Source organism: Asterias rubens, chromosome 8 (genome assembly GCF_902459465.1).
Source record: "Asterias rubens chromosome 8, eAstRub1.3, whole genome shotgun sequence".
Classification (NCBI taxonomy): Eukaryota; Metazoa; Echinodermata; class Asteroidea; order Forcipulatida; family Asteriidae; genus Asterias; species Asterias rubens.
Genome location: NC_047069.1, coordinates 20,866,709 through 20,880,137, shown reverse-complemented (window position 1 = coordinate 20,880,137; position 13,429 = coordinate 20,866,709). Strand labels below are relative to the sequence as shown.

The following is a 13,429-nucleotide window of genomic DNA, read 5'->3' as shown; positions in this document are numbered from 1 at the left end:
TGGGTTTTGTGAGGTAAATGACTGTAGTTGATGTCCAGAAATAGCATAGAGGATGTTGAGATGATGGTTTGCTCATTATTAACCTAATCTGTCATTGATGAGTGAACTTCGATTATTGGAAATGACGCAATGAACTGCGTATACAATCATGACCTTCCTATCACCTCTTCATGTTTCTATGTTGCAAACTGGTCCAGGGTTAAATCTTGTACACTAGTAATTAAGAAGTTCCAGTGAGTTTGGTGGGGGTTTCTCCTCCTCCTTTTAAATACTGCAGCGTTGGGGTTTAATTGGCAGGAAACAGTCTCAGTCTAACATGGTAGTGAGTCATGCTGACTTTCTACAGCCGCAGCGGAAAAGGCTGAAACATGAAGGGTAGGTAGACTACACGCTGAGGCAACCTCTACTTCATCTAGCTTTCCCTGTATTGTAATACATGGACTCCTGCCTAGACTTGTACAACTACTACTAACAGATCAAACCATGTGTTACTGTTAAAATAGTGGAAAATACTTGTAAACAGCTGTTTGTAATGTCTGTCCCTCGGGAATGACGCTTCTAATCAAATCGTGAGCCAGCTTTATATATTCAGACCAGAGCGAGGGATAAACAAAACAATGAACGGCAATCTTCCAACAGCTGATTCTGTTTGGTATTTTGAGGAAGATATATTTAAGGAGCCAGAAGAAGAGTTAATATGTCCTCTTTTATGTCCTCATGACTGTCCATTGCAGAAGAGTTTCTCAGCAGCTACCTATGAAGAAAGGAAAAGTGAGGTCCAGCAGGAGGAGGACAAGAACAAGACTAAAGTCCAGATCACTCCAGCTACGCAAGGTAAGCAAGATCTTTACACTCTCATCCCTAACCCTTGCTCCCTACTCGCCCTAACCGCTCTCCCATGCCTGTCGTTCCCTTAACACCCCCCCCCCCCCCCCAAAGACTCCTGTTATTGTTCCTGCATATCTTTAAATACACCCTTCGCAATTAAATCATGATGTCTAAATTTTGGGAAAGTAGCAGGCACACTAAATGTTTTAAGGTCATCTTAAAATGACTGTATGGAACGATCTACATGCTTTTGATCTATACTAGTTATAAATTAGGTCATATAATACCCTTACAGAGCATGGGTAGATAACTAGCTCTGCATGGTTGTTGAGCCATTCATAACATTTTGTATGCAATATTTCTGCGTACAGCAATGGAGGACTAACATGTTTGGAGGGCCATCATCAATTAAACGAATGAATGAGTTTCACCAATAGAGGGCGTACACCCGTCTCTATTTTGTGTTGTGAAATCACTTGCTAGCATTCAGTGGTCTTTATTTGCTAAAAAGCTTCATCAAACGGACTAGTCAATTCCTTGTCCATTTTTAATTAAACTGGTGTGGTATGTTTCGGGGTGGGGGGGGGGGGGCAACACACAACATGTTCCAATGAGTTTTACTGCAATCAATGACATTAAAGGCACTGGACACGCTTTGTATAGTGAAAGACTAGTATTCTCACTTGGTGTATGCCAGTATATATGCATAAAATAACAATTCTGTTAAACATTTGGCTCAATTGGTCTTCGAAGTTTCAAGAGATATATGAAATGCTTCACAGGCCTGAAGTCTTTTATTATTTGAGTAAGCACTTATCTTTTTCTCAAAAACTACAGTACTTCAGAGGGAGCCGTTTCTCACAATGTTTTATACTATCAACAACTCTCCATTGCCCTTACCAACGAGTATGCTAACAATTAGTTTGAGTAATTAACAATAGTGTCCAGTGCCTTCAAGTTAACACAATGATGTTCTTACATTGTTGAAATTCAGTCACAATTTATTTAATACTCGACAGAATTGAAAGGTATTTATCAGAATCAACAATTGAGCATCATTAAAAATATTACACAGTGATGTATTAATTATTTAATTGAAAAAGACAAGACCATCGGACCTGTCTGGTCATAAGTTTACTGGTGGTAACACTAAAACCTCTTGGCTGTGGTCAAATATACCTTTTGAGCCCTAACCTTTTGCAAATATGTAACAATAAACTGTGTATGTCTTACATGTTTGCGTACAAAATTTAGAAACCTGAAACAGTCATGCATTGGCATGGATGTTAGCATGTCCTTGTTCACCAGACTTGTAAAGCCTAGGTTGGCATTTGAACTGTGTTTTAACAGGGCTGATCCACAGACAGAGTTTGAAATGATTGAGATTTTAAAATAGCGGAAAAAGGTTGTCCATCTCATCTACCACCATACATTGTACAAACACCATACAGTTGAATGGCCTGTCTTTGAAGCTAGTCCCTTACTGTGAGTGATACATACATCCCTTTACTTAGGGCATGTTTTTGTGTATTTTTGTCTTATCAGGGGTTGTTCCCTCAGATAATACAGCAGAGTTTGACTTTGACTCTCTGAGCAGCACCAAACTCCTTGAAAATACAGCAGCCAAACATCGGATCTCAATCGCACCAAGGGCAAGAAGAGCAACAACAAGAGCTGGAAATGTAGGTCATCAATAATAGTTCTAAATAACGTCAAGAGCTTGAAAACAAAGTTCTGAAGAAAAAAATATGAATAACTAAAACAATTAAGGTGTTTTATTTTATTTAAAAAAAGTTATTGCAATTGTTAACAATTGTAGGGTATATAACTCAAGATCAAAGAGAGCATATGCTAAACATGACTGTACGAGTAAATTGGGTTTGAGAAAAAAAATTAGCTGATAAAGTAAACATGTACTGAGAATTTTACAAGAAATATCTTTCCAAGGTATTTGGAAGGTGCAGGGACTTGAAGTGTATTCAATATACGACAGCATACATTATCAATAAGGAGACAATATATACTTTTAGATTTTGCAACTCCAAGTGTGATGAGCAAGATACTATTATTTAAATTTGTCTTTCAACTTGTTAACACTGAAATGTTTTTTTGTTATTACAGCGACCATCACCTCGGCCACACACGACCCATGACACCATTCCTTTTAAGACAGAGACACCGAGTGAGTTGGCCCACCCTGAACCTACCCCAAAGAGACCTAAATCAGCCCCCTTAAACATCATCCATCATCCACGCCCCTCCTCTAGCCCCCCACCCCTCCCTACCACACCCATCCCCTCGAAGAGAACATCCACAATAAAACTTGAAAAATCAAACTCGACTGAAACTCAGAAATCAGCCACCATTCCTAGAGCCAATGAAATCCCTAAAACTAAACGTCCCCCACCTATTAAACTACCCCGTCCACCCTCTTTAGGCCCTCTGGTGCTCCCACCCATTAAATCCTGCCATAATCTTAGAGGTGGCCTCAAGCCGACCCCATTTCGGTCCAAATCTCTTGGTGAGACTCCGAGTGAAGCCATGTCTCCAGAGAGAGAGAATGCTGACGTTGAACCCAAGAGTCTTGAGTCATTGATAACCACTGATGATTCAGGTAACGAAAAACCACTTAAATGTCATTATCGTCATGCATGGTTGGCACAAGGATGCATGTTTCAAATGGTGAACAATTTTCTTTTGAATTGAGTTGAGTACGTACTTGTATTCAAAATTACTTGGCATGATTGTAATTTCTTACGCCTGAATTCCCCTACCCCATAACCCTTTTGACTATCAACCTAAGGTTACTCCCCTACTCCATGCCCTATTCCTTCTCCCAACTTGGCCACTGTTCACTCTGCAAACCCATCTCCAAACCCCTCTCCAAACCCCTCTCCTTAATTGCTTTTGAATCTGATTCCAAACCCCACCCCAACCACTATGTCCACTGATGGTTGAATGATCTTTGTTGTTTTAAATGTAAATTTTTTAACTATTACGTTGTTACACTAACAAAACAAATTCAACTATTTGATATTTCGCGCACCTTTTGTTTATTTTCGTTTGTCAAGTTTTGTTTTGCACTTTGGAATAGCTTTTTTGCAGCAAACTCTTTTCTTAATGCCTAATGCAAAGCTGTTTTTTTTATTTTTGTGGGTTTTGTTTTCTCTACTACACTGTGCATTTATGCTTGCTTTGTGTCTGTAGAATGTAGAAAGGGCTACTTATAAAAAAGTACTAATCAATTTTGTTCAGAGTGCTTTCGTTTTTGATTATCAACTGAAATATACAGCCCCATCTTGGTTTAAACTTTGATAACCTTGGCATATAAGATCAATTTCTTGGCATTCCACTTGGTCATCTTTTATTTTGCTGTTTTCTTTTCACTGTTTTGTTTTGTTTTGTTCTGTTTTTGCTTATTTCTAACAGAGAGCTTATTTGACAGTGACATGTTAACAACTTCACAAACCAATATTACACCACGCACAGCACCTCTAGTATCACCCACAGAGGGCAGTAGAACCCATAGCCTGGGGACCACGGTTACAATGTCAATACCCAGTAGGGAACCCCGAACCAGGCTGTATTCATTAGACTGCCCCAATTCGAGAACCACACCAACTCCTGATGTTCAACCCAGACAGGATCTGACAAGTTTAGAAACTACGTTAGGAACATCTGAGAAGAACTTGAGTGTTTCTCCCCAATCAAAGAAATCTCCATTGTTTTTGGAGTTAGATAATGTCTTAGGCATGCGATCCCACCGATCCAAGACATTAGGGTCTCGCCCCTCGAGATCCCCAGGGTTGCTAGATAGACGTACCATTCATTCCCCTAGTTCTGGAACACCCTCTAATCAGAACATTGTCCAAACAAAACCAGGGAGAGTAGAGTCCACGGTGGTTCCAGATTATAGAAATGTCTTAAAGAAAAGATCTCACACTCTAACATCAGTCCCAACCCACTCCAGTCACCCTGGATCCAAACCTGATCTTCAATCTAGCAGAAATTTGGAATTGCCAAAGAAAAAACCATTGCCAAAACCTCACAAATCAGACCCCAAGCACATTGAGGAAAAGGCTGGTATGAAGATTCATTTAAAACATGTTGGTGCTAATAAGAAATATTGGAGTGTATCATCTGAGGGAGCTTCCATTGTCAAACATGACCCCTCAAGCTCAGACCTTCAAAATAACTCCAAAGATATCGGAGTAGCTCCAACTTCTTACTTAATGAAGAAAAACTTACGGAAAACTTCAGTCCCAGATAAAAGGTTAAGATTAGAAGCCAGTCCGACTGTTAATATCCATGAAGTGCCTACATTGCCTGAGCAGCGATCAGGTCGACATCCCATACCTCCACCAAGGGTAAAAAAACATAGATCCATCTCCCCTGGCCAACAGCCAACCTCACAAGCAATCAACATGGACCATTCCAAACAATTAACAACTAACATCACTCACCAAACACCTGTGAAGGAGACTAACCCTTGTGGGTGTGATGACCATGACCCATTGACTTGTGCACAAGTTGAGTCTTCAAAGCAGCGGTCAAGCAGTGTTAGGGTGATGGATGAAGCTAATAATACTGCACTGCATGTTAAACCTCGTGCTGCTACGTTGCATGCTGGAAATGTTTATGGATATTCAGGTACCTCTTAAGCTCGGTTCATACTTCCTGCAAATGCGAAGTGAATTTTGACGTCACTTGGTTGTTTTCACAACTAATGACTCTGTGAATTATTTGTTGTGAATTTGAGACGTCAACATTTGTATCGCATTCGCAGTAAGTATGAACCGGGCTTTACTAGCTGCAGCACAACGCCAAAGTTCTTATATCTGTGTTGTTATTTTGCTTCTTTCCTGTGTAATGTTTAATGCTGGTTTTCAGTCGTTTGTTTTGAATGAAGTCCTGTTGTATGGTTTTTTGATTGAATACCTACTGATGTCTGACTATTCATCAACACTGTTTTGAATTATGGATGCTCTATGCCAGCTTAGTCTGATATCATGTGATGAACGCAGATCTGCTCAGTACACAAAACACATGGCACACAGTACACATATTTATGTATGTGCACAGTTGACACATATATGGTACCGATATCCACCAATTTTGTTGATCATGGTACATTAGCATTATTTTAGTATCCTTGGTCGCTGGACCATTTCTCAGCTCCAAGTAAGTAGCACTCTAATCAATCTGTACGAACCATCTTCGTCTCCACTGGGCTTTGGCTCACTTTTACTCATTGTTGAAGATAAATCATTTTAGTAAATTGGACAAAAATGTCATGAGTGGGACGTGAACCCGCATCCTGATTACAATTGGCCACCACAACGTTAGTCCTGTGTCCTATTGAACACTCGGCCATGCACCACCATACATAAAGTGTGTATTCTTACACACCTTCAAATAACTTGCCGTGTACGTGTGTGTAGTGTATAGATGCATTCACCACATGATATTATATTGCAGGCTGATTTTATGTTCATGGATTGTTAAAAACTGAAGTTTGTGGATTGTACTGAATGTACAAAAATGGAGGGTTATTTTTTTATTTTCAAGGGTGGCTGCATGCACATTAATTGCCCTTTTTGCGAAAGCATATTTTCTCTCTTCTAGAAAACTTTTTAATTCCAGCAAATTTTTAATTGAATTTTTTCCCACACAAAGAATAAAAATGCATCTAGTTTATAATACTTCATAATACTATAGCTACTAAATGTGATTTGTTTTTGTATGGCAAACAAACAACCAGAAACACCAAGTGTTTTAACTCATGGTGGTAGCCATTTTGGAAATGTGGGCTTTCATATGTTCAATCAATAAAATTTCATGGTTTACACTTCCATTGTTCAATGTGATTCTAAGGAGAAGCATTCAAAAGCATTTTGACCTTATTACAAAGTTTCTCGCTCATGGTTGTAGCCATTTTGAGAAAATGTACTTTCAATATTGTCTAAAACTGACAGCATGCAAAGGTTTTACTAACCTGTTAAGGCCATTTGAGTGAGTTTGTTTTGGGTGTTACACTTTAACCTGGAAATTGATTGTGACTTGCTACATCTATCTCTAACCATTTGCTGAAATAATCAAGTGAGATTCACTTAGACGCTATGTTCACAAAAAGAGATTCATTTTTGTGGTGTCACTGCAAACCTCACTTGATTGTAAAGTTTAAATCCTACTAACTTATTTAATTAGCTTGAAACATTTAACGCATAAGCTTGTTATGAGCGTGGTTTTCACTTGAGTGTACTTCCACTATGCAAAGTTTAAATCCTACTAATTTATTTAATTAGCTTGAAACATTTAACGCATAAGCTTTTTAAAAGCGTGGTTTAAAAGCAGGACCTAATTTCATAAACCTGTTAAGCAGAAACTACTGCTAAGCAAATATTTTTGTTGGGTACCAGTCACAGCAACATTAACTTCCTTCACTTTGGTGGTTGAACTGTTCCTTCAAAGCAAATTTTTGTATGTGCTTGTTAAATCTGTGTACTTACAGGTTTCATGAAAATGGGTAAATTTAAAGGTAAGATGATTAGGAAACTGATGAGACAGTACCTAGAAATTTTATTTGTTTTGAACTGTGTTTGTTTTTAAAAGTCATCTTATGTCTTGGCTTTATCCTTGTGCCGTAGAATCATTGCAAGGGAGAAAATCACCAGTGTCACCAATCTCACCACCAGTAAAGGCCAAGCCAGTCAGCAGAAAGGAGAGCAAAGAACGTAAACCTCACAAGTTTTTGTTCACCAAGAAGGATGATCCCAAGCATAAGGAGAAGGAAGATGAAAGTAAACATGAGGTGGTTTCGCCGTTGAAGAAAGAGCCAGAATCCGTCAAGGAGAGACCTTCTTCTCTTGAAGTAAAACCCAAGAGAGGTGTTTCATCACCGAAAGAGATCTCATCTCCTAAACAAGTATCTTCACCAAAAGAAGTTTCTTCCCCCAAAGAATTTTTATCTCCTAAAGAGGTATCATCCCTGAATGAAGTGCCATCGCCTAAAGAGGTATCGTCCCCCAAACAGGTATCATCCCCGAAAGAGGTTTATTCCCCCAAACAAGTGTTATCCCCAAAGGAGGTATTGTCCCTCAAAGAGGTATCGGCTTCTAAAGAAGTTTCATCTCCTGAAGAGGTATCGTCCCCAAAAGAGGTATCATCCCTAAAAGAGGTGTCACCCCCAAAAGAGGTGTCATCTCCCAAAGAAGTTTCATCTCCCAAGGAAGTATCTTCCCCAAAAGTACTTTCTGCCCCAGAGAGAGCTGCTTCTCCTCAAGGTTCTCAAGTTTCCCCAACTACAGAATCCTTACCATTGTTTGTTGGATCTCCCAAGCGAGCGGTATCTCCAACAGATGAAATCCAATCAGAAGAATTACCATTTCCTGAACAAGCAGGCGAGCCAGAGGAGATCACATTCCCTACGGAGGTAGAAGCCTCCGTTGAGGAATCAACCCAGAAGGAGGTAGATTCTCCAGAGGAAGCCAATATTGCAAAAGAACTGTTTCCTACAGATGGAGAGTCTTCTGAATCCAAAGAAGTCATCTCTGAAGAGGTTTCATCTCCAGAAAAGAGACAGTCGCAGAATGAGCCAAAAATGCTGGACAATGCTGAAGCAATTTCTTCACCAACTCAACAAAAGTCTGGGGATTCTATGGCAAAGCCTGAGGAGCCTGCAAAGACTAAGCCAGCTGGACCTAAAAAGGGTAATGTGAGAGCTAACATGCAGCTGTTTGAGCCCAAGGCAGCGGCCTCAAAGCCAGCTGTCAGTGATAGCAGTAGTAGGCCAGTTAAGAGATGGTCTAAAGCCAACTCTCAGCAGTCATCTTTTGAAGAATCATCCTCTTCTAAATCTGAGCCAACAAACACAAACAGTCACGATGAAGAGGTCAATAAGAAACCCAGTTGGAAGAAGCCTTCATCACCTCCTAAACTTCTAAGGACCCCGGATCCTGTCAAATCTAAACAGAAATCAGATTCCTTTGAGGAGGAAGAAGAAGAAAAAGAAGAGAGACCTCTTAGCTTGAAGGATCGCATCTCAAAGTATCAATCAGGGGTTACTAAGACAGAAACGACCAATTCACCTGGAAAGACAACCCCTTCATGGAAAGCCAGATCTAATAGCAGTAGAGATGAGCCACTTAAAGCTACAAATAAACAGACACCATTGAAGGAGGCTAATCAGCAGGTATCATCAGAGAAGCAGGTAATTACTTGGTCTTTGTGAAATGCCAACCTATGTTACAGTTGCTCTTGAATTTTGGGTGTTCATTGTTGGGGGTTTTAGTGGATGCCCTTAAGCCTTTGTGATTTGTTCAATTTGGCTTGAAACTTTGAGCAAGTTCAGTTTTAAAAACATTAATATGTGTGGAATCCTGCGTGCGGTAGTGAACAATTTGCGCACTCAACCAATGTGCAGCCATATAGCAAAATGACTTTCCAGTTTACAGTAAACCTTTTTTTAGTACAGGGAGAAAAAGTTTCATCTAAATTTAGGGTGCTTGAACAGGAATAGGGAAAAATGCCTTCTAGTCTGACTACTTGTAGTTTTCATTGACGTATGCAGTGTGTGAGCTTGGGGGAGGGCACTTATGAAACAGTGGAGCAGGCAAACTTGCAGGAAAACTTGCAGGATTGAACCTTATGTTACCCCAGGGTGTCCAGAGGTACAATCTTTTATTTGAACAATCTTCCAATCAACCTTGAATAAGGTGAATGAATTAATGACCTCCTTCGCTCCTCCACAGGTCATTATTGAGGTAGCTGATCCAGAGAAGCCAGCACCCACACCAAGGAAGAAGACTGGAGGTAGTCAGAATGTAACGCCAGCTCCAGACACCAGTACAGAGGTTGACAAAGAGGTAGTAGTAGTAGAGGAAGACGATGAAGGTATTGAAAGTTGATTCTTGAGTCATCTCTTGCAATCTCTGTGGGGGAGTGTGGTACTGGAAAGGCAGGGTTTGTCCTGCGAGAGTTTGAAACCTAAAGGAAGATTTGCCCAATGAATAATTTCCATGTTTGAAATCAATCTGTAGATGCGTTCACGTCAATCAGTGTCGCACCTGAGTTGGTATAGATCGTTCTCTCTCAGAAGTGCACTACCACCATTGGGTTGATTACCTTAGAAACAGAGGGTAATAATAATCAAATAAAATACAAGTTAAAGATGTCCTGTTTCCATCCAAATGAGCTTTAGGCATTGTTCTTGGTATTTTGTGATCACTCGTACAGTGTACTAACATGTGTATGTAACGTACATTAACGTACATGTATCTTGTCTATTTTGATTGTGGCAATCAAATTAAACACTGTTTTATCAACTTTACAATCAGTGAACTATCAGATTGCATTTGCAACTTACATTTTTCTGTGTTTATCATTTACTTACCATACTCATTCTTGCATTAAGATATCAGAATTCTTTAAGGAAATAACTGTTTCTCTAGTTATTAGAAGATGATGAATAGAAGAGGGAGAGAATTTAGGAGACAACATCTTCAGAAATATTCAGACTGGAATTGTTCAAAACTTTGATATGGGACAAAGCCTGCTATGACCCTGCCTCCCTTAACACACTTTACCCCTATCAGCTGGCATCTGTCTTGTGACTATTTCAATTGGATTCATCAGTTGAAATACACTGGGAATCAAAATGGTCTGGAATTCATTATTTTTTTAATGTTTGAATGTTTGTATAAAAACCAAAACGTTCATGCAACAAAACAAATGAAGGAATATTTGTCTCACTTTTGTCTTAGTTATAGATCATTTTCTTTTTGGGTGTTTAAATCATGGGGATGAAACCTTGAGAAACTCTCTGCTAGTGGAATGTGAAGAGTGAAGAGTTAACAGTTTTGCCATTGTAACATCTATTAAAAAATAAGTAAATCAAAACAAACCAAACAACAACAACAACCCTTATTTGAATTTGGGATGTTGATGATAAGATAAGAGTTATACCAAGACAGATGCCAGATGAGAATCTTATCAGAGACCAAGAGAGCCATCAAGCCATAGATGAAGGAAGAACAACGTGGAGTGGATTCAATAGGGAAATAATCCATCAGAGATGGAGGGTATCGCTTCATTCTTACATCAAGCACTGACCAATGTGCAATGTTAAGTGATTAAGGAAAAGTTCACCATTGATGAGGTACATCTGTTAATGCCTTTATACGATATCAGTTAAATTAAAATTAAATTCAATCCAAAACTCACATTTGTTTCCATATTTCATGAAACAGTACATAGCCAAAACAATTGTTGAAGAAGTTGAAGAAGTAACCAATAAACAAAGATCTTTTACAAGGCAAAGAACATAGTTATAAATGAGTTAAAATTACAAAATAATGTCACAGTGATTTGTAATTATCTAAAACATTAAAAAATTTCACAGATGCCCTGATAACATATTAATAGTTGACACCCTTATCAGTTTATAATTGAAAGTAACTGAAGGAAAAAACTTTCTTTAGCTTGTTATTTCTTAAATTGTTACAAATAGAATGTGTACAGTTAGATTTGTTGCATTTACTCTATTGCCAATTCAAAGTTCATGCTGGAATTTAGGTTGCATTGCGTTATTGGAGCAGCCTTTATAAAGGGAATGGACAATCTTCTTAACTGTCTGAACTCTTCGGGTGTTTTATCTCTGTACTTATCCTTGTTCTTATTCTACTGTGGCTTAATGACTCTCTTGTTTTTACTGTCAAAAACTTGTCTTAATTGTTGTCAAGAATATTTTCATCTTGTCAGATGTCATTGCATGTGTGTCATTGCCATTGATGTTTCAGACCAAAGACATGCGAAGGGTGTTATACATTAGTAGTGATTTGTTTACAGTGTTTGGTCTCAATGTTATCTTAGACAAATCCAGTGGTTCTTGGCACGCTAACCACAGAAACAACACAAGGGAATGGTAGAGAAGTCTCTGGTCTGTTCATGTACAACTGATGCATGTTTGTGTTTGTTTCTGTTGCAATCTTGCACTTTTTCATTATTTCATTTCATATCTATTCCTCCTTCCAATCTCTGCATGTAGTCTTCCTTTCATGTGGTGCTCTATACTCACCGGAGGTAGGTTAGGGTTAGCCTTAACCCTCCTACTGTCTGACCATTCAATATCATCAATCATGGTTTTTGAATGATACATTGGAATTAAGGCATCTACACAGGTCACACATGTACAGTTAGGTCTGTGCACAGTATGCCAACATACTCATGAATTCTTCAGTATGTATCTTGTACACAAATGTTGCATAATATTTATCACCACACGTCACTACATAAAGTCAACTGTACATTCACATTGCATGATGTGTGTCACCACATGTCATCACATAAAGTCATCCGTACATACACATTGCATGATGTGTGTCACCACATGTCACTATATAAAGTCATCCGTACATACACATTGCATGATGTGTGTCACCACATGTCACTATATAAAGTCATTCGTACATACACATTGCATGATGTTTATCACCATATTATTGTTTGCATGTGTTAAAGACAACACTGATTAACCAGCTCTGGTTTGGGGTTGGGTTTTTTATTTTCATTTTTTTTTTTCTAGAAGCAAGTTCCGTCAAATCTCTCATCCGACAATTCCAGCCAGGACAAAGGGGTCAACAGCAGCCCGTCCAGGTCTAGTAGTTTGAGTAAACCACAAAGCAACACTACACCCATTAAGGTTGGTCCTTAAGTCCATATCTAGCATGTCATCCAGCATGATTTGTACCTGATTCTAGGATTGTTTATCAATCTTCTCGCCACTTTTGACAAATTTTCTTGAAAAAGGGTAAAGAAGATTGCAAACAAAAGAGACATTGCACTTTTAATGATCAATTCGCTAGATTTGCATTTGAGAAAGACTCGCATATGGCTGAATCGTCAGGCCATTAACTATTGATTGCAGATTTACATTTGTTGTGATGTAGCGAATATGTAAACCTCTGAAATGTACGCCATGTATAGGGAGTTTCATTCACAGACCCAAAGTATAATGCTCCCCACTTTGCATTTTGGTAGTTTTCGTAATAAACCACTGTGACTTTTTGTAATTATTCAATTGTATATTTTGCGTTATTGATGTAACTGTTAAATGAATTTATTGATTGCAATAATATGCTGTGCTAGTCTAACATGTTTTAAATTAAAAGTGCCCAATGTTTAATGGACCCAATGTTTAATGTGTGCAACAGCCAATTGCATAGAGATTCTATTTTATACGTATTCCTTTCCTTCGTGCCCTCCCTACGTTTTCTTGATATTCACAAAATGTATTAAATATCAAAAATGTTCTTTAATTGACCATTGTGAGTTGCATCGTGATGCAATTTGCTCTCTAATCCTAACCTTTGCATTTACCACTTTTATGGTCCAGTAATCCATCCTTCCATAGTTATTGAACATCACCACTTTACTCCTATTGGTTTATATCCACCAATTGTTTCTAAAATAGAAGCTTTGATTGGCTATACTTTTCCTGCTTTTTGTTGATCCTTCCCTTATCTTTTTCCCCTCTCATTGCTATAAATGGATATGTATTTGTTTGTACTTGTTTATGCCTCTGAAGAAGGTCCGGTTTGGATCG

General features: G+C 38.6%; 1 protein-coding gene across 5 annotated transcripts in view; it reads left to right on the top strand.

Annotated features, from left to right (window-relative positions):
• Positions 1–13,429, top strand: part of LOC117293930 (F-actin-monooxygenase MICAL3-like) — a 49,573-nt gene that overhangs the window by 33,711 nt on the left and 2,433 nt on the right. For 3 of the 5 annotated variants that reach the window (XM_033776419.1, XM_033776417.1, XM_033776418.1), the window contains 6 exons: positions 735–834; positions 2,374–2,510; positions 2,950–3,442; positions 7,476–9,037; positions 9,579–9,692; positions 12,410–12,526. In XM_033776419.1, the coding sequence (XP_033632310.1) occupies positions 735–834; positions 2,374–2,510; positions 2,950–3,442; positions 7,476–9,037; positions 9,579–9,692; positions 12,410–12,526 (2,523 nt within the window). Of the gene's footprint in view, positions 1–734; positions 835–2,373; positions 2,511–2,949; positions 3,443–7,475; positions 9,038–9,578; positions 9,721–12,409; positions 12,527–13,429 lie in introns of all 5 variants that reach the window. The other 2 variants (XM_033776421.1, XM_033776420.1) reach the window with 2 other exon arrangements.